At 42.6% G+C, this 24,826-nt stretch overlaps 1 protein-coding gene across 3 annotated transcripts in view; it reads right to left on the bottom strand.

The window, feature by feature from the left end:
• The window catches only part of PLPP1 (phospholipid phosphatase 1), a 117,043-nt gene that overhangs the window by 16,599 nt on the left and 75,618 nt on the right, over nucleotides 1-24,826 (bottom strand). For all 3 annotated transcript variants that reach the window (XM_045022445.1, XM_045022443.1, XM_045022444.1), the window contains exon 4: nucleotides 18,133-18,190. In XM_045022445.1, coding sequence (XP_044878380.1) covers nucleotides 18,133-18,190 — 58 coding nt within the window. The remainder of the gene's footprint in view (nucleotides 1-18,132; nucleotides 18,191-24,826) is intronic.

The following is a 24,826-nucleotide window of genomic DNA, read 5'->3' on the forward strand; positions in this document are numbered from 1 at the left end:
ACGTCCAGCCCTGGGCACATTCACATTCTATAAAGAGGGCACTTCCTGACCACAAGAATAGCACACTAATGGGCTGGTGCTACCAGCACCTTTCCTAGGTGAGTGCGGGCCCTGTCGTGGGGTGGTGGCGGCGGCTGCACCCTGCTCCCATTGTTTGAGGTGCCTAGCCTGGACTACCCATGCTCCAAGGGGTAGTCTGATCATCTGGGAGGATGCTTTCAGGGCTGAGCCCCTCAGAGAGATTGTTGCTAATTCTGGCTCACTGCCCCTTCCCCCGGGTCTCTTGCTGTTCCATTTCCCACCCTGTTGAGGCCTGGGGTAATTCTACCTCTTGTAATCCTTTGGCTTGTTCAGAGTCCTCCATTAGCCTTACCGTTTCTGATAATATCCCCAGGTAGTGCCGCAGTGCCCACTCCTTGCCTATCATGGTTAATATCTTTATGAATTGTTCTTGTCTCTGTCACCTGGGCCCCTAATTACTCCTCTGGATGGAGCCACTTCCCACAGTGCTCTCCCAACTGTTTCACTGCTATCTGGGGTATGGCCCCCTTGGGGTAGCTCACTGCTCTGAACAGTTGATGGTGTGTCTCCTCAGAAATATCCAAGTAGTCCAAAGTGGTGGATTTTACTTGTTTGTAGTCTTCTGCCCTCTCCAAAACTAAATTACCCGGACCAGACCCATTATGTATGAGGCCAGGATCAAAGCACATTGTTCAGGGGCCACTGCGCTGCTAGTGCCACCCTCTCAAATGTAACTAGGAAGGTTTTTGGGTCATTGGCCAGCCCCAGCTAAGTTAGCTTTATGGTACTGTTGGGGGAACCCCCCTCAGTGGATACATGACCTGCTGGAACTCTCTGGAGGTGTAGGGGTGGCACATTTGCTGCATCATCTCCTGCTGCTGGGCGATCAGTTCCCTCAACAGTAGTTGTGTGATCTAAACTTGCTGCTAGGTGGTTCACTGCTGCAGCAGTTATTGTTGGAACTGCTATTGCTGAGCAGCTTATGGTTGCTGCATCTCTGTAACCACTTACACCATTGTTCGTTTCATCTTGCATGGAGCAGCTGACCTCTAGCCTCTCTAGCAAATGAAGCAGTCACAGGGGGCTGAACAGCCTGTAAAACTTTTGGAGGTGGGAGAGCATAGAGATCTCCTTCCCTACAACTCCTGTCAGAGGATGCAGAGCAGCAGAGGTTCTTTCATCTCTATGTACCCCTCTTTGCTTCTGAGGACCCTCAAGTCTCCTGCTGGCTGCATTCTCCACCAATAGCCATTGGTGCAGACCTTAAGAGGACAGCCCCACTTCTATGAGCATTAGGAGGGTAACAGGAAAGATCTCCATTCCTATGCATTTCCTGGGCTCTGCAGGAAGGAAGCTGTTATAGTGAGAGTCCACAAAGGGTTTGCAAAAAAGTGAGACTCCTTCTTGCAGACCTTAAGGTGTCTGTAGCATAGAGACCTTGCCACAGGAGGGTAGGTAGGAGTGTATTTAGCCAGAGACCTTGATCTATAGAACATCATCATCATCGGTTCCCCCTATAATTTCACCAATAATACACTCACAACAGAAGTACAAAAAACAGAGGCACTAGAATTAGTGTTTCATTACACCATGTTGTAAAAACACAGGGCAGAGTTAAGATTGACTGATTTGAGTAAGTCAGTACCCTATTTGAGAAGTGCAATGTGACAGTTAACTCTGGATCTCTTGGTTTTCTGTCTGAAAAAACCAAACTTCATTCCTGAAATGCTCCATGCTCACAATACTGTTGGGTGTCTGCAGTGTTAGCTCCACCTTTATGCATTGCAACACTTCAGTATTAGTTTGCCTCAGCTTTTGTCCTTGTCTGTGAAGCAACCGCTTAAAAAAAAAAAAAGTAGTAAGTATATCAGCCTATCATGTCAGAGCAGTAGTAAGTCATCGTGACCACACAGGCAAGAGAGACTCCAGATGATAGATTCTGTGTCAACTAACATGCTGGAACATATTTCAGTATCTCCCTCATCTTTATAAGGATGTGAATCATACCACACAAACCACTTCTGTTACTAAGCTAGTGACTGGACTCATTCAAAAAAGCCCCACCAATAGAAGGTGAAATAGCTTCATGGTGGAAGTCCAACTAAAAATGCCTGAAATTTTTTTCAGCTGTCTGTGCAAAGCAGAAATTGCTTCTCAACAATACAATGGACATGAGCTACTTAGTTAATTACAAATTCAATGTTTGGCCATTTTCTAACAGCAGAAAACAAACACCACATTTTCTTTCTGGCTGAAGGAGAAACTCTTCTATTGTGTCCATCAGGTCACAAAGCCCTGAAATAAAGGGAGGAGAGCACTGCAGGCATTCCTTTCTTCATAACACCACAGGTCACTTCACAAGATCCCCATTACTGCTGGTAACCATAATTCCAAAAGACCTGCAAATAAACTTCTCTTTTAGTCAAGTCAGGACAGCGACTGAGCAGTAACTGTTTGACTAATCTGTATCAGATACATGAAGACAGCAGTGGTTTAACCAACATAAGGAATCTAAATGTACCTATGTTAATGACTACCATTTGGGGGACAAATGTCAACCTAGCCTCCTGACATAGTTGGTTCCCTCTCCAAGGTAAATATTTACATTTTCATCTGTGCTCCAGAACCAGGCCACAAGCCTTCGCAGTACCCAGTGCTGGGAGTCAACATGATGCAGATAGCACAAAACAAAGAAATGTCGGTTTATTCGTCAAGGACAGCTAGGTCCTCAAATACTGTGCAGACATAGGGCCACATTCTGGGGATCATTTCCTTATCTAGCTAGCAAAACTCAGGGGTGGGGCAGCAGAACTGTAAGCCACTTTGGGTATGTCATCGCTAGAATAAACCATGGCTCTTACTTGGGGGTACCTCTAGTCTCCCTCCTATTCACACACAAAACCGTCTCACCAATTTTAATGGGGCTTTCAACCTTGGCTAGCTGGTATGGCTGGGGGTATGGGTTAGAGCATGGATTCTGCTTTCATGCCGGTTGGAACCCACCCCCTTTTGCAGCAAGGACACAGGCTTAAAAAAAAAAATCACTCAAGTGTTGATAGTCATCCAGTATCTTCCCATCATTGCCCCTGTATACCCAAAAGGACAGTTCTCTCGCAAGTCACTGGGAGAAAAATCAGAGCACCTCAGCTTACTGCAGCACAAAGAACCATAGGATATGCCCCAGGAGTCCTAGTGACACACACGGGCAAGTACAGCTCCCATAAGGAGGCAATAACTTGAATATGGCTTTGCAGTGTGGCAGCACACACCTGGGGTAGGATAAGATGGGTGCTGATCATCCCGGGTAACTCTGTAGTGAAGATACACCCTTTTATAGCTCTTTGATCCTCAAACCACAGGCTGGTCCAGAGAATAAAGTTACAACAGATTCAGAGCTGCTCTAATTTCTGCCCATTACAACAGTCCCGAAAGGGTCATTGGGGCAGCTAGAGCACAGCAGAACTCTTACAACACTCCTGTGTCAGGACTGGGGAGAAAGACATACCGCCCTACACCACTGCAGGGGTTCCCTCTTCAGCACAACTGATTATACTGGATTTTTAAGAGCAGGCATATTAGGGGCCAGAGGCTAGCCCATAATCTTTAAGAATCTGCATTGATTTTCAGATCCAATCCTCTTAAAGATAACCAAACCATTATGGCTGAATTTGGGTTCATAAAAACGAATGGTTCATTGCACCAGGTTTCACACCGGAAAGAGAAAGTGCTGGTTCAGTAGAACAGATATTGGTGGTAGAAAGAAGAGAACGGAGGCTCTCTTTTCCACCCCTCCTCTCATGCAGGAGCAAAGCCAGTTTTGCTGGAGAAGAATGCAGGCCCATTCTCCCTGCTGGCTAGAGAGAAACAGCCTGGGAAAATAGCTATTGTGGTCCTGCTTACATCATCAGGTCACATGGTTCACATGGACTCTGCCTCTGTTCCAACTTCCTAAAGAGTCCACATCATGCTCTGCTGCTGGCAAAGAAGTTCCAGTATGAGATAATAGCTCAATTCAAGGACTAGTACCGCTGCTAGAGCCAAACTTATGCACACAGCTCCACCAATGAAACTCGGGCACTTATTCTGGCACACAACCAATTAAGCAAAGTCAGCAGTAACTGCTTTAGCAATGTGGACAAATGTCCACCAAAAAAAAAAAAAAAAAAAGACCAAACTAATCTAACCCTAGAACTAGAATTGATGCCTGGAGTGCAGCGTGTTCGGTCAAGTAGCCTCACTGGCTGACAGATATGTTGAATAGAAACTTCAGTTTTAACCGCGGTGTTCTCTAGTCCAGGAGTCCCCAACCCCCGGTCCGCGGCCCGGTACCGGTCCGCGGCCTCTTACAAACCGGGCCGCGAACCGACCCAGTGGACCTCCCGCAGGCGTGCCTGCGGGAGGTCTACCCGAGCCGCGGGACGAACGCTCCCTCCGCAGTCATGCCTGCGGGAGGTCTGCTGCTCCCGGGGCTCCCGTGGATCTCCCGCAGGCATGACTGCGGACGGTTCGCTGGTCGCGCGGCTCAGCTGGACCACCCGCAGGCACGCCTGCGGGAGGTCCACCAGCTCCGGTTGAGCTGCCGCCGGCATGCCGGCGGGCGGTCCAGCTGAGCCGCGCGACCTGCGAACCGTCCGCAGTCATGCCTGCGGCAGCTCAACCGGAGCCAGTGGACCTCCCGCAGGCGTCCGCAGGCATGACCGGTCCCTGGTCCTGAAAAGGTTGGGGACCCCTGCTCAGGTCTATTCCTTCATGGTTAGGAAATTGTATATTTATCAGATAAGAATATACACTCTAGTGCTGTTTAAATTCTGCCTAGTTTATCTTAGAGGATTATATGAACTATTTTACTGAATGTTTATTGAGGGTTCTTCAAAGTCTTTGTTTCCACCAAGGAAACATTATCAAATAACACACTTGATCATCCTTAATGCATTAACATTGGATACATGATAGTAAAATTTGTTTAACCAATTTTCTCCTTGATTAGAGATAACTGAAAATATATTCCCTGAACAACAGGTGGTCTGGAGCAATCTGCAGTAAAATGCATTCTTCTCACAGGTTTGTTCTCATGTCAGATATATTAGAAGCTATAGGAGTTAAAGGAAAGATTTGCTGTACTTAATGGGTTTTAAAACTCCAGCAATCTTGGACACAAAACTAGTTTAAGTCTGACTTCTGCAGATATCTGCAGACCATGTTTGCGGATCGGATGCGGATACAAATTTTGTATCCATGCAGGGCTCTACTTGTGTGATCTACTTTATAACAGGAAAGTGTAAAGAATCTATTTCGTTAGTGTATAAACCCCAAAGGGCTTTGGAGCAAGGTGTAGGCAGTCTTTACTCCAAGGAAACAGCAGTTTCCGCCTGAGCTATAAAGATATACAAGTTATCATGGTGCTTGAGAGACTCTGAAAAAGGTATTCCCTCTGATATGTGCCTACATTTCAGTGACGTATCAGTTTGTTGCATACCACACTTGTGATTAGATGGCTGATGGCAGAGAACTGCTTTCCCATGATACTCAAGAGAAGAAATGAATCATCTGTATAGAACTTGATTTTTTTCTCGTGGAAAAATATTTTGAATAAATACAAATGCTAGAGAGCAAGAGGACAGCTGTGTATTCACAGGCATACAAGTCCAACTCACATGTCAAAGTAAATATTTCTTTTCCTGAGCAAGTAAAACTCAGCACAGCTGCCCAATTCTGTCCGACTAACCAGAAGTTAAACTAAAGAGAACGGCCTCAAGCTCCCAAACACATGCTTTCAAACAAACCTATTCATTTTGAGTACGTTAGAGGCTAGGTAATCGCCTCCGGATATTTTTTAAAGCCCTTCGTAGGCACAAAATTTATATTTTTCAATAAAAAAAACTTTAGATCCCCCAGCAATTCCCACTCCCCTTTCTGAGCTCATAAAATTCCGTTTCTCGGCTCTTCACCAATGCCTTTATCTTGCCTGACAACATGAGAGACTGGATTCCTTTTGGGACTCAGTAATACTCTTTAATTGTCCATAGGGAATACTTATACATTGTTCTCTTTCTCCAGTTTCTTGGAAACTTGTGCAATCCCTCTGCAGGCTCCTGCAGTTTGAGGGCAATGTGACAAGCTGTACTATCATTAGGCCCCCGCAATCAAAACATTTTTTTCCTGTGGTCTTCAGGAAGTCAAAGGCTTTCTTACATTAAAGTAATAAGCACCACAATGGGAAAAATAGCAAACTACTTAGAAGATACAGTTTAGGAAATTAAACATTCTCTCCCACTGAATACAATACATAAAACAAACATGAAAAGCTGAGTTACAGCATATATTTGTGTACATTGTCCTCACAATACCATATGATCATTCAACATGCAAGTTTAGAACATAATCAGAAACGTAGGGCTGGAAGGGACCTCGAGAGGATATCAAGTCCAGTCCCCTGTGCTGAGGCAGGATCAAGTAAACCTAGACCATCCCTGATAGAAGTTTATCCAACCTGTTCTTAAAAACCTCCAATGACTGATTCCACAACCTCCTTTGGAAGCCTGTTCCAGAGCTTAAACTACCCTTAGTTAGAAAGTTTTTCCTAATATTTAACCTAATGCCACTTGCTGAAGATTAAGTCCATTACTTCTTGTCGTACTTCAGTGGACACGGAGAACAACTGATTAACATCCTCTTTATATCAAGTCCCCACCTTCAGTCATCTTCTCAAGACTGAACATGCCCATTTTTTTTAGGCTTTCCTTCATTGGTCAGGTTTTCTAAACTTATCATTTTTGTTGCTCTTCTGGATTCTCTCCAGTTTGTCCACATCTTTCCTAGAGCGTAGCCCTCAGAACTGGACACAATACTCTAGGTAAGGCCTCACAAGTGCCAATTAGAGTGGCACAATTACATATAACACTCCTATTAATACCTCCCAGAATGATATTAGCCCTTTTTTGCAACTGCATCACTTTGCTGACTCATTCAATTTCTGATCCACTGTAACTTTCAGATCCTTTCCAGCAGGTAGTGTTCTATGTATCGGGAATCGATTTATCACATCTCATCTAGACGCAATAAATGGATCTGCAAATCGACGCCCATACTCCACCTTGGCAGGAGGAGTAAGCGGAGTCAACAGGAGAGCCGCGGCAGTCGACTCACCGCCGTGAGGACGGCCAGGTAAGTCGAACTAAGATACTTCGACTTCAGCTACGCGAACAGTGTAGCTGAAGTTGCAGTATCTTAGTTCGAACCCTCCCCCACTAGTGCAGCCCAAGCCTTAGGAGTTCTAAAATTTTCCACTCTTAAATCCTCTTGATTCTGAAAAGGCTACATAATGCATTAACCTGGGACTTCAAAAATACCATGGTTTCCAGGGAGACTTGTGGCATTTCTAAGGTCTCCAGGATTCAAAAGGAGTGTTATTCTTTGAAGCACTGTCTACAAAAAGCTCCAAAATAGTTGCAATGCCAACATGGAGTTACTTCTGTCAGTACATTGATCAGGTTTTGAATATCTGCTCACTCATGCTCTGTAGGCTCTGCTGGACTCCTTAGGGTTTGGTTCCCCTCAGTGGGACTCAGACACCCTGTTAGGCTCTTGTGTTTGGCTCCTCCTTGCTGGTGATGGGGGGAGGGAGAAAGTACAGATACTCTCCCAAGCCCAGCTCATGCTCATGTTGTACCAAAATGAGCATTCAGAGAACATCTTCGATCCATACAACATTGCAGTGTTGCCAACTCTTGCAATGTTATTGTCAGAATTGCAATATTTGTATTTAGAGTCCCAACTAATGGAGTCATGTGAATATAGGAGGATCTCAGTTTTCAATGTAAAAAGAATCCATGTTTCTAGCTCTCATGGTTGTGGGGAAAGTTTGAAAATGTCAAGCACAAGTGCACTTTAAAGGCTCAGAGTGCAGAAGATTAAAATATTGGTTTAAATTCATGATTTTTAAGCAAATCTGATGATTTTTGGGATCTGACTTCTGCATTTTTGAGGAGTCTACACTAGAGGGCTATGGCAGCACAGCCCCCTAGCATAAACTGAGCCTACACCAGCAGAAGCAGTGGTGTCAGCATAAGAACACCATCTCCCAAACAACATTAGCTACAAATAGACAGAAACCCTCTTCCATCGACATAGGTGCATCTACACTGGGTTTGTGTGTCAGCATAGCTATGTCAGTCAAGAAGTGGTTTTTTTGTACCCCGACCAACACAGGTATGCTGATACAACACGTGTAAACCAAACCTATATGCTGGGTGTTGATAATACTGCAATTGATAATGCCTCCTCTTTCTTCTGTGTTTTGAGGAGTAGAAAAATAAGCATCACTGGCATCTTAAATAATTGCCCCACTTATTTAAGTGATGTTTCACATTTCAGAGTTTGTTTCCATACTTTCTGCAAACACCACTGCTTCAGCTACACTCCAGGTTTGTCTACATTGGTGGGCAGCGGGCGTTAATCCACAGCTTTTTACTACACATCAGGTAGCACGCATTAAGCAAGCCACAGTAAGCGTGCACATGGGATGGTATCCAGTCTGTCAATACACATCACTGTGTCCAGATGGCAGCAGTTTACTGCAAACTGAGGGCATGGTAATTCTTGGAGAGTATCCCATACTCCTTTGCTGCTGAGTTGTGGGCATGCTGGGATTTTTCTCACTGTGAATTGTGGGATGCATAGCAGAAGCCAGTGTTAATTAAAAAAAAAAATCCCGATTCATCTGTCTCCATCTCATACTTCCTTTATGGGTGGGCCAGCATCATATTTGAATTGCTATTATACAGCATGGACCAACAATGCTCCATGCCGCTTTTCTGCTAACCTTGAATATGCAGAGGCTGCTTGGGCTGTATATCAGCACTCAAAGCCTAATGAATTAGTCTTGGAACTTCACCTGCTTCAACATGGAGCAGAGGACACGGCTGCAGCAGCTCTTTCAGCAGCAGGAGGGTATTCGGCCACGGTGGAACTGGGACACAGATGAGGAAGACACCAAGTAACTAATCAGTCATTGCCAGGTGGATGTGGAAAGGTCCAGGATGCTAGGATCTTTTGAAATTCAGCTCTATTTAAATTAACGGAGAAAGGGCTGGTTGTCCCTGGGAACACTATGCACATCAACACCATGGACATCCTGGTCGATGTCCTTGCTTACCTGCTGTTTCTCTGGTTAATGAAGCCATTCACAGGCTGCTTGAATAGAGGAAAGGAAATTTAAACTACTGCAGAATGACAGTGGAATGTACATTTGGCCATCAGAGAGGGAGATAGTGCTGTTTGTGGAATAGGCTGAAAGCAGCAGGAAAAAAAGACACCCCAAAGATTATAGCAGCATGATGTATTTGGCACAGTATTTGTGGCAGAAAGCCTTAGAGATGGACAGAAGGCTGAAGTGCAGAGACTCTCGCAGCAGTTTGAGCAGCCAGCAAGGCGTCCAATATAAAATGCAAAATAGCCAAGGCAATATTGCCAGGGATGCCTATTGCTCTTCTTTTGAGTCTCAAGGCTGAATTTGTGCAATTGTACATCCAGCTGTTACCAGAGGGAGGAAGGAGCAGTTCAGTGCCGTTTGTGGGCAGTGAAAGTGCAACGTTGCAGCAATTCCTATTGTACCTTCTGCGTTGACATGAAGGAGAACAATAAAAGTTTGTCTACATGTGTTAAGACATTATGAATTACTGCAAACTTAATTTTCTGCATAAAGTGAATTGTCAACTCCTGATGAAGATTTTAAAAATTATTGAACAATCGGTTAGGTAACAAATGAACCTTTAGCTGAACCAAAAATGCTAGTGACTTTTAATTATGAAATATATTATAAACGTATTAACTACAAAGAACTTTCTTTATACCCACAGTGAAACAAAACAGTAAAGTGCAACAGTTCAGGACACAACACAAGGAGATGGGGAGCTTAAAGTCACAGGCAAGTCTGCATCTGGGCTTTCCCTCTTCTGGTTCATGGAACTTATGGCATGGAGTGCTGACTTTGGAGGGTGATAGAGGACTCAAACGAGCTGGGGTCCCAAGTGCCACTGTACTCACTGCCCTGATCTAGAGTCTAGGAGAGGAATAGGTTCTGGGAACAGTGCTACATCAGTACAGCAGGGAATTGTTATTGTTCCCAGGAGCCTCTTTTATCCAGAGGCTGTATAACCTAGCTGAGTGCTGGTTTGCAGTACTGCATTGCCTGATGCCTTCAGAGTAACATGAGTAACATTTTTGCTTTGTATTGCCTCCAGGATTTGCCTCTGCATCTCCCCTGTCTTTTTCCATACTGTCTTTGGCCACGTTGTCATTTGCCACTGCAACTATCTTCCTGAAAAGCTTTTTCAGATTCCCACTCAATCTTCAGATACTACCTCCACCTTACCACAATTTTGAGGGTTTTCTTTTGGGGGGGGGGGGGGAGGGCGGGGGTGACACGACAGACACTAACAATGTCCATGGAAAACTCATGACAAAAATGTTTGTCTCCTCCCCGCCCTAACGTATGCCAGCTGTTCTGCTGTTAATAAGGGCACTGACTGAGGGTCTGGCCAGTTCCATAGCTATGGGCATATACAATAAAAACAAAACAAAGTGACAAGCAGTTATAGTTGATAATCTAGGGAAGCTATGATGAGAACGGCCTGACTCAAAAAGGCAAAAAGGGCAGACCAGCGAGATACACTGTGACATTGATCACCAAGATGGTCCCTCCCAGAAGCATGTCAGGAGCGTAAGGGAGTTGCTGTGCCAATGGAGAAGGTCATGCAGCTACTCTTCGTAATCTCTGAACAAAAACTGAGCCATTTCTCAACCTTAGATTTTGCTAAACAATACTTAGTGCTCCAGTCAGAGTCAGCATCAGCCACGTATGATTTACGAACATATAGAGCCTCCTACCACAGAACTGGTCACAGACCAAACTGCTTTATATTTTAAGCAATTCATGAACAGAGGCAGAAAAGATTATTTACATTACTTTCCTCAACTTCCTGACAGATTAAACTGTCAAAATTAAACTTCTCTAACACAGACAATATCAGCTACTTACAGCAGACTCGCAATACCAAGTTTGTAACTGACAAATTGTGGCAACTGTCTGTGGGATGGGGCAAACACTGCACCTAGAAAGAAATGTATCCCTTAAAATGAGGGGAAGGTAAGAGGTTTGGCTTGAAAGATTAAGTTGCTTGGTGAAATAGCGGGGAAGAAGTGAAGTGGTTTTTATCACCTTTCCCCACACCTTCCAAATGCTTATTTACTTCTGAAACACACATCCTGTCACGGTAGAAGATATTCAGCTGGCAGATATTCAGCATTTATTGCATGCTTTTTGCCGTCTGTGCTAGGTTGCCTTCCCCAACACAGTAATATACAGCAGATTCCTCTGTTCCTTCTGAGGAGCAGGAGATTTCAAGGGTCTGGTTATGATTAACACTGAGTAATGCCACATGTTAAAGCTTGTGTGCTGCTTGTGACTCAAACTGCATTTGGAATAAGTATACACATAGTAAAACGAAGCCAGGTTTGAAAGTTAAACAGGTTACTGCATGCAGGGCGATTGGGTCAGGGCCAGTGGCTGCACTCTGCATCGCCACATGGGAAAGGTTAGATAGTTCTTTTGCTTATACCATTGCCCTGACTGCCTACATGATAGGAGTATCTGCTTCTTTTAAATAAGAAATGCAAGGCAAGACCTGATACACAGCAAGTACAGACTGCAGTGCTGAATGTCCTTGCTGACCAAGCATTCAGCACAGAAGTTGTAAGTAACGTTTATAAAAATCCCTCTGAAATACTCAGAACTTTCTGGACCACTAAACTTATCCCAGAACTAAGGAAGGAAGGAAGCAGAGCTTCCTCAAAACCTCCTTAACCTGTACTGGGTCACCATTACAAATTGACCACACGTAAGAGGAGCAATGCAGCCAAGTGAGACATGCAGCAGGTACTGGGATGGAAGTGTAGTGGTGCCATTTCCTTACTAATCAGCTTCCAGTTAAATAGACGAGAACAGATTTGGCTAACATTAAAATTATCAGAATTTTGGCTACATGCCTATTAATCACCAAATTTCACTGAAGGCCTGTCAGCTAGGATAGGAGGAGACCAATAAAAAGTCCATTTCAGTCAGACCCCTCTAGAAGTCATGTTTATGTACCACCACAATGCTCTTCCCTGTAAACGTGTTGTCTATGCTCCTATAAATACACGCTGGAGATTAGGAACAAAGATGGAAACCTTAAATGCATCAGCCACAGTTTGTTATCTGTGACGCAGGAGCAGTCTGAAACGTCTCTGCTTCTCAGTTGGCATGTATAATTATCCATGGCCATGCTAAGATTTGTAACACTGCTCCATGACAAGCAGTGTGTCCTCCCTTCATACTGTAACACAGGTGTTAGAGGGGGCAGAAAGAGAATGGGTTTGCCCAAAGAGTTTCAATCTAGAGCTGCACATTAAGCTGTCTTGAAAGTTATAGTCAGTCTCTCTCACTCACACACTCACACACACAGAAGAGCTATGGTTGCGCACTCAAATTAACTTTGTCCTCCTGAAAGTGAATTATGAGTTAGTGTTTTCTTTCAAGGCCATGTTGTTTGTCAAATTAAATAACATCATACAGCTTCTACAGCAGTTGATGCATATGTGCAAGATGTTGTAACATGTTTCTTGCCCCTGTGCTAGACTATATGTAAAGAACTACACAAATATTAATAGAAGGCGGCACCCTTACTGACTAATGTTTAAATACTCCAACAGGTATTTCTGCAGTAAGTGTTACTGTTAATATAATCATAACTCCTAAAACTAAATAGAAAATTTTAAAATCAAACTCTTCCAAAATGTACTTCAGTCAGTAAGACTATATTCTACTAGATTCCTAAACTACTGCAACATCTTGATGTTTATTTAAAACTAGTATGAAATAACTAACTATTACACTGACTGCTATTACTAAACAATTACATTAAAACTAATTTTAAAGGTTACACATTAATTCAGATCCATTTTCATATAAAGAAATATAGATGTATACCTTTCCAGCTCTTAACTATTTACAGTTTGCTAATATATTCACACAGGTATTAAAATCGTCACTTTATACTAAAAACGAATGAAACATACCATCCAAATGTGTCTTAAACAGCCCTATAGGTTATGACACACTTCCATTTTTATAACAGAGTAATACTCTATTACAAAATTTCAGTAGTAGTATGAAACAATTTCTCTTATACCCTTTTAATACACGGGGCTACAAACTGGTACACATTTTAGTTATATACTTCTACAAAGAAATTAATTATGCAATAGTCAGCTATTTGACAACTACCATATCTCCCACAATTAAATGTATAATTTCTTTAAAATGTTAGACATGTGCATCTAAGAATGTACATAGTTTGTATATTTATTGTACAGAATGTGGTCATAGTTCTCAAAATATCTCCCCTATGATATAAAATACTTTTGTTGTTGCTCATCTGATCCTGTGGGAGCTCATTTCATAATGTTCATGAATACATCATACATAGAAAGGACTGCTCATCCTACCTGGACAGATGAACAAACACAAACCCCCTTCAACCTCAGCTCACTACCTCACCAAAAGCTGGGAGTAATGATGGTCCTTCCAGAGGCCCCAGAAGATCAACAAACCTAGCATCTGATGGAACAAGTTGGGCAGGGTGAGTTCCAAAGCTGACCCAGTGAATTCTGCACTAGCTTCAGTTTCAGAGCAGTCTCAAGATGTGGCTCCAGTGGGGAGCTACATTACAGCAAGCTAATCTCAAAATGACAAAAGGTGTGGTTAACAAAAGCCAGATTCACATCAAAGAGAAAAAAGGCTGAATTCCTCACCAAGCACAGATTGAGAAAATGCTCCTAGCCAGAACCACTTTTCAGGCATCCAGCAGCAACCCAGGATCTATCACCACATCCAACTGTAACTGGTGCGTACAGATATAAATTCTGCCAGTTTTCCCAGCATGAGCAGAATATCTCAGTAACCACTACAGCTGGAGACTTCCATTTTAAAAAGAAAAGTCTGCTTACATAGAGAACAAGGCAGCAGCATGGAAGAGGTGCTAGAATGCCTTACTGCAGCATAGCACATGAATCCGCTTGTAATGTAGTTTTCTATGTAGTTTTGAACAAAATAAAAGGCAACATTCTTCTGGACCCCCCTACAAATTCCTGATAAAGCAACATGATCTTCAGAAGTACAGTTACGGTTATCAGATGTGCAGAAAGACATTTGGGGGGGGAGTGTGGTGCTCTTTGGTGGGTCACATCCAAAGCCACAATGGACCCTTAAGTACAGAATCTCATACGGATTTGCAGTAATGCAATTCTTAGGACTCCATCCAATTTAAAATGTTAAGTGTGACAGCAATGCACAAGATCAGAAGTTTTATACAGACACATATGTACATATCCACGCAAACACACACTGTGGGAAGCAATCCCACTATTGGCAAGCTGAGGGACCATATCACCTAACAAGCCTTTCCCTTCCCTCTAGTTGTACAACTGAGTGAGCATACCATATAGAACTCAGCTAGGGATACGGTCTTGGTTAGGTCAGGCAATGAGGCACATCTAGCATCAATTTTTCTTGCATAGCTTACAGATAAATAGGCTGGGCATAGACATTTTCTGTCAACTTCTGTTCATAGTACAGAGCAGGAAGAGTAGCTCAAATATTCAGTGAGAAGAAAATCTACGGGTTCTGTTTCCAGAGTTCAGTAATCAATTACTTCATTCCACTACAGAAATGGTGATTTTGACCCAAATGACTCAAAAAAATCCCAAGAACAAAGAAGTGATCATATACTACTGAGACAGACTCAGTCCTGGTGTGCAGCAAACAAAATAAAGGCACTTAACCTCTGTTGTTGTAAGCTGATATATGGAGGAAGTTGTTGCTGTGAACTTGAACATTAAAAAAAACAAAACAAAAACACCACACACACCCTTCACCCCACTACTGGATTTACATGATGGTAAAAAGTAGCCTGCACATACAGATAGGTAGGGTACACGGGGAGGAAGAGGCAAAAAAATGAAAAACAAATCTAAAGACGGTCTTCCCATAGAGCAATTCTGACCTAGAGGCTGGAACTGTGTCTGTGGAATGCAAGCTTTTGGGGCTTTATTAAGCTTAAAAAAAAAAGTGTACAGAAAACCATGCTGTAAACACGTTTTAAAAACTTGCTCTTCATGCCTCATTGAAAAGTGTGCTCACATTTTTTTAGTATTTACAAAGATTAAAAAAAAATGCCTCAAGCTTCCATTTTGAATAGACTATCTAACCTCTGCAGCAGTTGTTCTGGTGCCAAAAGAAATGTAACACAAGATGAAAATCTTGGGGGTATGCAGCCAAAATGGAGAAGTGAATTTCATCAGAGAGTTGCAAAACTGTAATCCTGAACTTCAAATACTGTGTAGCAAATCAAGATTTTGCAAATGCACAAATTTACACCCAAGATTGAAGCCTTCTATTGAGCAGGTAAACAAGACTCTAAAACAAGCTGTTTTAATCCCTTTTGCATTAGTACTTAATGACAGAAAATTAAGACACCTATCACTAAAAAGAGTCAATGCTTTGTAGCAGGGGAAAGGAGAGAAAAGGAAGCCAATCCACAGTAGTACAGATCCAACATTCAGCCATTTGGATTTTAATCAAGGGCTCCTCATTTGGATCAACTCCAAACCAACTGGATTAATTCCAAACTAGACTGGGAAAAGCAGTAAGGAGCAATCATTCTGTGGTGGGAAGATTGATTGGATAACCCTTAAAATTGGGTGGATAATCCTTAAACAGTCTATGTCACAGTCTATGTCACACACAATATCCTAACAAAGATTTCTAGCCCACTCTGGCAACTGTGGTAGGATCTTCCCACCAACCAACATCTTTAAACGTGGCAATAGCCGCCATGGTTCTGGTCCCAGTGTGGAGATGGCCACAGATGAGGTGTCTAGATGCTTCCTAAACCCAAGAAAATCCTGTTACATTAACAGTTTAGCAGTTCTGTTGCCATGAGGGTTTGATGCCAATGTATAAGATTACTGGTCTAAATATGCATGTTGTGTGCCCTCAATTCTTGTGGCAGTGAACTCTGGAGCTCACCTCTCCCCACCATGTCCCATTGCTGTAGCTTAAATCAGTACATGTGCTCAAGCTGCAAACCCCTCAGTATAGAAGCGAAGGGGCTGCTGGCAGGGCACACAGAGTACATGAGGGTCCCTCAGCTTTGGAACTCAATCAGAAACAGTCCACATTTCCAGGCCTTCCGGGTCATCTTTTCCTGGAGGCTTTAGGAGAGAAGCACATTGTACATGCAGGGGTAGAGATGGGGGTTCACATTGGAGAGAGCGTGTGGTCATTTCACTCACTTTCTTCTTTGCTAAAAGGTCTGATTGATTTTGCCTACTGTTGCATATGGTGGAAGTTGCTGCTGAGATTGTTTGTATGTTTAGATGTGTTCTTAGGAACTTATCAAAAGGAGCCTGGGGCTTGGGCTAGCCACCCTGTCAGTTACAGATCTTGTGACATGGCCTCTTTGGCCCCATATACTGCAAGATATGAAGCAGTTCATTGAGCAGCTTTATTTGTTCGCTGGATTGGATAGAAAAACTACCCTATCCTGCAGAGTTTTTCTACTAAATAATTATCAGATTTGCTGATGCCTTGTTTGATGGCTCAAGAAATTTATCCACTTAGACAGATCTGCCTGTAGTGAACAGAAAAGACGTATACTCCATTAAAAGTAACACTAGCATAGTTCTAAATCAGCAACTACAAAGGTGAAGAGGTTTATCTAACCTAATCTCTTACTTAGAAAGAGTTATAAAATTTGGCTATAAGCAAGTAAAAAAAGCATTTAAATCGTTTTCCCCTTTTTTCCCAGTATAAATCAAGGGTAGAGGATGCCCAAAAAGAATCCATAGCAGCCTGCAACCTTCCTATAACTACAGGGCAGGAGGGCAAAGCTGGTCAAACTGCAGGTTTTTATATTGGGGAATTCAAGAGAAAACAATCCTTTATTCATCTCAAGTATCAGAGGGGTAGCCGTGTTAGTCTGGATCTGTAAAAGCAGCGAAGAATCCTGTGGCACCTTATAGACTAACAGACGTTTTGGAACATGAGCTTTCGTGGGTGAATACCCACTTCGTCGTGTGCAAGACGAAGTGGGTATTCACCCACAAAAGCTCATGCTCCAAAACGTCTGTTAGTCTATAAGATGCCACAGGATTCTTTGCTGCTTTATTCATCTGTAAAGGAAGATGCAAGCTCAAGCCCATTTCGTGGCTGCGTGCATTCACGTTTTATTTTAAAATATATGAATAAGTGATCTAAGTGCTGCCCTAGTAAGCAGCCAATCAGGCCTGCGATGCCGTGAAGTTGTCTAGCATGCAGCCCTACCCTGTGACTGGAGATACATAGCATTCGCTGAATCACGGTCTTCAGTCTGATTGAGTTTATTTTACATAGCCAGATTTTAGAATATTTTTGTAAACAATTTGTATGCACATAATGCTTTTCTCACCACTGAGCTTTTCTGCAGATGGGTAGTTTTAAGAACAATTTACATTTAGGTGTTTCTCTTACACTATATTTACAGACCTGCCAATGCTCAGTTAAGGTTAATTTAGTTTCCTTACAAGCTTTGCACACATTATGAAAGCAGACATTTCCTAGCCCCTATGAGGCATATCCTATGGAAAGAAGTCTTCTGTTTTTAATGCCCTGCAATACTTTAACCACCAACTTAAGTAACTACATATTTTCCAAACCCACTGTCATCTGGTTCAATAGAGAGAAAGGACATAAAAGCCAGCTACCTTGTGAAATGCCTTTTATCCCTACTAAAACTTGAATACCTGCTCTCTATAATTTTGCCACCTTCCTCCCCACCCCAAACACATGCTGGCCTTCACCCACCACTGAGCAAAAATCAATTCAGAGCAACACTACCCCGACCCACACACACAAGCATTATGATTTAATGCATCTCTCATATAAGACAGGCCAAAGGAAAATACTGATGCAGCAAGTGTTTCAACTTCAGGCTTGGCAACATAAACCAGTTTAGATGGGCAGAATATACTTACTGCTAGGAACAGCATGCAGTACATGGAGAATGAAGAATGCCCAGAGTAAAATGACAGTCTGGAAGAGAAAAAATAATAGACATATTAATCACTTTTCACTTACAAGATAACAAAGCGTTGCAGGATAATTTACACAGTCTCTCTAAAAAGTGAGCAGGTAAAATGCAGATGTCCTCACATTTTTTTTAATTCAAAGACACTATCTTTGCAATGAGTTCTACCCCACCCGCAGAAAGGGGTTCTTTCAATGCAAATTTCTATATTAGGATCTATAACTATAGAATGGATTGAATTATCTAATAGCTGCACTGGATTATCTTTGGTGGATTAGCTCTCAAACCAAGACAGCTACTCAGGCAGTAATTACCAATAACAATCCACTGATTAAAACGTAAGTGGAAAAGGAGTGCCTCCTGAAATGTAAATATTTCAGGTGGCTTTTTAAAGCAATATGACAAGACTTGTGTTTTATCTCCCAGATTAATATGAAAGAGCCATTACTCTCACTTGCATGTTATTAACAAAAGAGTGACAGAACCTAAAGAACAAATATAGATGCTCTCCGACTTACACAAGCATTGTTATGGAACGCCTTGTTTAACTCGAATTTTGCATAAGTCAGAAACGTATACGCGACCATTACGCAAAAAAAATAAAATAAAACAACCCACCACCTCCTGTTTCTAGCTTACGGCACTTTTTCCGGAAGTGCGGATTTTTGCGTAAATTGAGTTTGCATAACCTGGGGGGAATCTGTACTCAATATCATCTGAAAGAAAGAGGAAAGACCTGACTGCAGATATCAGGGCATCCTGAATCAGTCAACGTGTATTTAGTATATGTGAACTGTCCTGTAAGAGGTGGGACTCATTTCTCATTTACTTAGTTTTCAGACTAGAGATGATTCATGGCACTGTCAGTATTTTTCAGAGGGATATTATTGAAAACAGTATCCTAATAGTAATAGTCGTAATATTGAAAATGGTAGGGGAATGGAGATTTCCCCCCCCCCCGGGGGGGGGGGAGAAGAGGAGGGAAAATGACATCATATTGATTCTTTTAAATTTTCAGATAGTTACCTCCTTTCCTCTATCTAGAATGTGTTAAATTACCAATTTAGGAGTTTTATCATATCCAATCCACATATTAGTCAAGGGTTTCAAAACCAATTCCACTCATTACTAACCAGATCATTTTTTCCTTCTCAAATATAGAAAGCACTCCTTTTATGTTTCTTTGCCTATCACAGCTTATACCTAGGCCCAGTCTATGCTTAAAAATGTAGGTCAACATAGCTATGAGCCTCAGGAGAGTGACAAAGTTCACACCCTTGAGTGACAGTTATGGTAATCTAACCCAGTGTAGACACAGCTCAGTTGTTGGAAGAATGCTTCTACTACTACTATTGCTTGGGAGGTGTTCCTATACTGCTGAAAAAACCTCTTCCGTCAGTGAAGGCTGTTTTTATGCAAGTATATCTACAGCACCATAGCTACATCAGTATAGTCCCCATAGTGTAAACATATTGGATGTGTCTATGCAGCAGTTAAACACCCACAGTTGGTCCAGGTCAGTTGACTCAGGATCATAGGGCTCAGACTATGGAACTGCAAGTGGTGAGGGTCCCAGAGCCCCACCCTCATGGGGTCCCAGAGACTGGGCTCAAGCCTGAGCATCTACACAGCAATTTTACAGCCCTACAGCCTGAGACCCATGAGCCTGAGTCAGCTGACCTAGGCCAGCCACGGGTCTTTTATTCCAGTGTAGACGTACCCATTCTTAACTTGTACATTGAAATTTAAGGATGAAACATCAAAGCTTTACGAAGAAGGGCAAGTATCCTTGTCCCCGCATCTGAAAAATGGGGATAAGTGAGGCACAAAGAATAGCAGGCCAGTAGCAGAAATGAAAACAGAACCCAATTTACTGCACAATCCACAATCCTCTAAAGCAGGGGTGGGCAAACTTTTTGGCCCAAGGGCCACCTCTGAGTATGGAAATTGTATGGCGGACCATGAATGCTCACAAAATTGGGGGTTGGGGTGCAGGGGGGGTGCGGGCTCTGGCTAGGGGTGCGGGCTCTGGGGTGGGGCCAGAAATGAGGAGTTTAAGGTGTGGGAGGGCACTCTGGGCTGGGGCAAGCGGTTGGGGGAGGAGGGGTGAGGGTTCCGGCTGGGGGTATGGGCTCTGGGGTGGGACTGGGGATGAGGGGTTGGGGGTGCAGGAGGGTGCTTCGGACTGGAACTGATGGGTTCAGAGGATGGGAGGGAAAAATCAGGGCTGGGGCAGAGGGTTTGAGGTGCAGGAGGGGGTCGGGGTGCAGGCTTCAGGCAGCGCTTACCTCAAGCAGCTCCCAAAAGCAGCGGCATGTCCCCCCTCCGGCTCCTCGTGGAGGTGCAGCCAGGCAACTCTGCGGACAGGGCAGTGTGCAGGCGCTGCCCCTGCAGCTCCCATTGGCCATGGTTCCCAGCCAATGGAAGCTGCAGAGGTGGCGACTGGGGCAGGGATAGCGTGCAGAGTCCCTTGGCTGCACCTACGCATAGGAGCCAGTGGGGGGGGGGGATGGGGACTTGCCACTGCTTCTGGGAGCCACGCAGAGTGGAGCAAGCCCCTGACATGCTCCCTGTCTGGAGTGCTGGAGTGGGGCAAGCCCCAGACCCTGCTCCCCAGCGAGCGCTCGAGGGCTGGATTAAAACGTCTGGAGGGCCGGATGCAGCCCCCGGGCTGTAGTTTGCCCAGCCCTGCTCTAAGGTAATGGTCAATGGCTCCTGCATGCAGTACATACAGAATGAAGAAACCAAGTTGAGAAAGAAACCAGCTGTCTACTCAGATTGGGGACAGAGGAAAAACTATAGAGAGCCCTAATTTTCTGAGACACTTTCTACCCCACAGTATATTGTGGTTTTATGTAGGGTTGATAGTCTGCACTCTTTTCCATTAGATATTCCATAGGTAAATGCATGGATTAGTCCAATATCATACTCCAGAATGCTTTTTGCTCTGAGAGAAAGAGATATTGCACATTTCTATTATTTTGTCTCAAGATCAGACTGTACCACAAGATACTACTACTACTTCATTACCGCAGACCATGTCAAAGAATTGCATTCTTCCTGTCAGAAATATCTTATGTATGTTCTTTTTCATGCTTGCCATTTTAAAATATTTTCAGACATATGTCTGGGGCCAAACCACGAACCAACTTATACCCTGTGTAAGCTCAATGAGCAACATCACTGATGAGTCTACGTAGAATTTGTCTCTGAACAGAACAGGCATCCAGCTGAAAGTTTTTCTTCCTTCTACTAAATGAAGCCTTTGCCATGTTTTAACGGAGACCGTTAAAAGGTCTATTCAACATTCCCCTGTGCACAACCTCTCTTCCAAAAGCAGCTATCAGAACATTCCATCTGTCAAGCCAGCCAAGTGGTTGAACATTCCAGGCTTCTTCACGATGCTAGTATGAGTGCTAGCTCACCACAGACAAGTATTCACACATGCAGCAGCAGCACCCCCCCATATCTGAAATGTCAGTCTTTGTTGTCTTTTAAAAACAGTTTAAACTAAATGCAAGTCACTCCAGTAACAACTCATGCATCAGGCACAGTAGCTGTCAGGATGTATGTTATTGTTTCATGACAACTGGCTTTATATATTTTTGCTAGAGATGTTTATTTCAATAAATCTGATAATACAAACACATGGCATTTCTAATTTTGACTCTCTCCACTCTGGCCGCCGGGTGTAATGCTGACATTCTGCTTTTGCAATAAGCTAGTTAGTCCACAGAAGGCCACCGAGTAAATGGATCACTTCCAACAAAACACACTGCAATGCTTCACTTAACCAGGAAAGAACGCAACATTAATTCTTTTCAATTGGGCAATGCAGGCTCAAAGTAACTTATCCACTTCTACCCGTTTGAAAAACCTCTAAAAAAAAGCAAAGTCAATTTTACTGTAATTGCTAATTATATCAGAAGCAAGATTTTAGAACACACTGCAAAATACAGTCAGACAATGTACGGTAGTTTTCATAAGCTTTAATCAACTGCTACAGCGTTTTCATAATGCCATCACAATAACTATGCCATAAGTCTCACATGGTTTGTGTTAAAAGTCAGAGTAAATTTGACAGCTACTTTTTCCAAGTTAGCAGTGCAACCAAGTTACAATAACTACTTCAGCCTGTTAATACAAACTCACATTTCACAGAATTGTATTTGAATTGCTCTTCCAAATATAGGAGACTTTTGTAAGGAGCTATTTTAAATACACCTCTATCCAGATATAACGCGACCACGAATATAACGTGGTAAAGCAGTGCTCCAGGGGGGCGGGGCCGCACACTCCGGCAGATCAAGCAAGTTCGATATAACGTGGTTTAACCTACAACACGGTAAGATTTTTTGGCTCCCAAGGACAGTGTTATATCGGGGTAAAGGTGTATATTTAACCAGATTTCCCTTATTCACAATAATCAAATCCCTTCAAAATGCTTAGTTTCTAGCCTGACACATTCATTCTCTGAGAGTCAAAAGACCCATTTTAACCTACAATAGGCTTATCACACATATTCTAAAGAGTTACCTTTTCCTATCAACCCTGGACACCAATAACAAGAACTGAAACTTTCCACATTGTGCAAAGCCTGGTTGAAGAGATTTTGCCCAAGGAAGTTTTGCAAGGGCTAGGGGAAAATGTAGCTTCCCACTACAAATCCCTATGCAGATGGTATTACTCTGAGGATCCGCACTGTGCTTCTCCAGTACAGCCCCCAACTCCTGTACAGTGCTGCAGAGCTCTCTACCGTGGCAAGAGAAGATTTGGGGGTGCTCAAGTAAAATGGGAAGTATACCTAGATCTTAGTCATTCACAGTAAAACAGTCAGTAATATTTTTGGGGTCCTTTGGCACCTCCGTAGTCTGTTTAACAGAAAACAAGCCCTGAATCAGAGCCACTCTCAGAGCCATTGCAATGAACTTTACTGAGAACGAATGATCAAAGTATAATTTATTCTAAAGCCTTTTTAACTTCTGTGATCCTACATAGAGATTTTGAGGTTGGACGATAAAGCTACAGTGTTATGAAAACATTAGAGAAAAGCAAATGTAGCCCCAATTTTCAAAGAAGAAATTAAGAGTGATCCTAGCAATTACAGTCCTGTAGGTCTGTCTTGTAGCATTAGTAAGATAATGGAATAAAATCAGAGGAAAACATCATCAACATTACAGGTCCCTTTGATAGAAGCAGCATGGGTTTAGAGAATAAATCTTGCCAGATAAAAAGCTTTGTTCTTTTAAGATCACTACCAAATTAGTGGATGGAGGAACACTGTATGTGTCATGTATCTGGAGTTCAGTAAAGCATTTCATACTATGTCTCACACATTTTCTTGGAAACTGAAATTCAGTTTGAGTGGCTAGAAATACTCATGTGGATGGAAGACTGGTTAGGAAGCTGAAAAATAGTCAAGAAAGTAAAGTTTATTCTACACACAAAATTGCTGTTCAACTAAAAATTTTTAAAAATCACCAAGTAAACTGGTGCAAAATGCCACATGGAAACTCTTAAATAAAAAGACATTAAATTGAATTAAGTTGATTCCTTACAAATTAAGCTAATCCAATATAAATCTGTTTGATTAAAATAGATTTTAGTTAAACCAGAGCAAGTTGTGTGAAGTTCAGCTAGTAGGGTACTGCCAAGATCAGCAATAGAGCTAGTCTAATTCAAGTGTTAAGAAATTTGCAGACAATATCAAAGGAGGAATTGCTAACCCAAGAGAGGACAGAGAAACCATACAAGTGAACACAGAAAGAGTAAAAAGATATGGGCTGAAAACAGAAGATTCAACTTGGGTGAAAATGGGGGAAGGGTGGCAAAACAGATCTAGGAAAAATAATCTAGCACACACTAAAAAAGATCACAGAATACAAAGAACTGTAATGCTAAGATGAAAGGTAATAATGGACTGCATGTTAAAATTTGAATGTCATAATATATTGGCCATAAACAAGACAAAAGCAACTCTGGGTTAAATATGCCAGACTTCACATAACAGGGAACTCTCTTTATAACTCTGGTACACTTGCACCTGCATTACAACTATATTTCCTGGGATCCCATCACCAGAAAGATATTGCATGGCAGGGGAGGAACCAAAGACAACTCTGGGGGGGAAAAATTAAACAGATGACCAAATGAACTGATTTAAGGAAGGAGAGGTTAAAGTGTCAGACCTGTATAAGTTGGCTAAACAATGAGTAATGGGGAGAAAGTAGTCTAAACACATCAAAAGGGCATAAATAAGGAGGAGAAGAGTTTAGTGTGGCACAAGGAGGTTATAACTAGGAGACATGGGATGAATTGAAGGGAAAATGGAGGCTGAATACTAGGGCAACCTTCCTGATCTAGAGGTATATTAGACTGATTTAAGGACAGTGATGGAAGCCCCTTCACTTTGGAACATTAAACCTAGTCCAGTCTAACACACTAGCAAATCTACAACAGGGAACAACCCCACAATGGTAGGGAAGAGGACCAGATGAGCACAGAATGGAAATAAATTTAGACAAAACACAAGCTATGCATTGCAGTTTTAATCAAATATTAAAAAAAGCCAAAGAGCTCTGTATATTAAGCAGGGAATTATCCCTAACATTTTCAAATTGTCAGGACATGATCTAGCAAAT

This window comes from Mauremys mutica, chromosome 6 (assembly GCF_020497125.1).
Source record: "Mauremys mutica isolate MM-2020 ecotype Southern chromosome 6, ASM2049712v1, whole genome shotgun sequence".
Classification (NCBI taxonomy): domain Eukaryota; kingdom Metazoa; phylum Chordata; order Testudines; family Geoemydidae; genus Mauremys; species Mauremys mutica.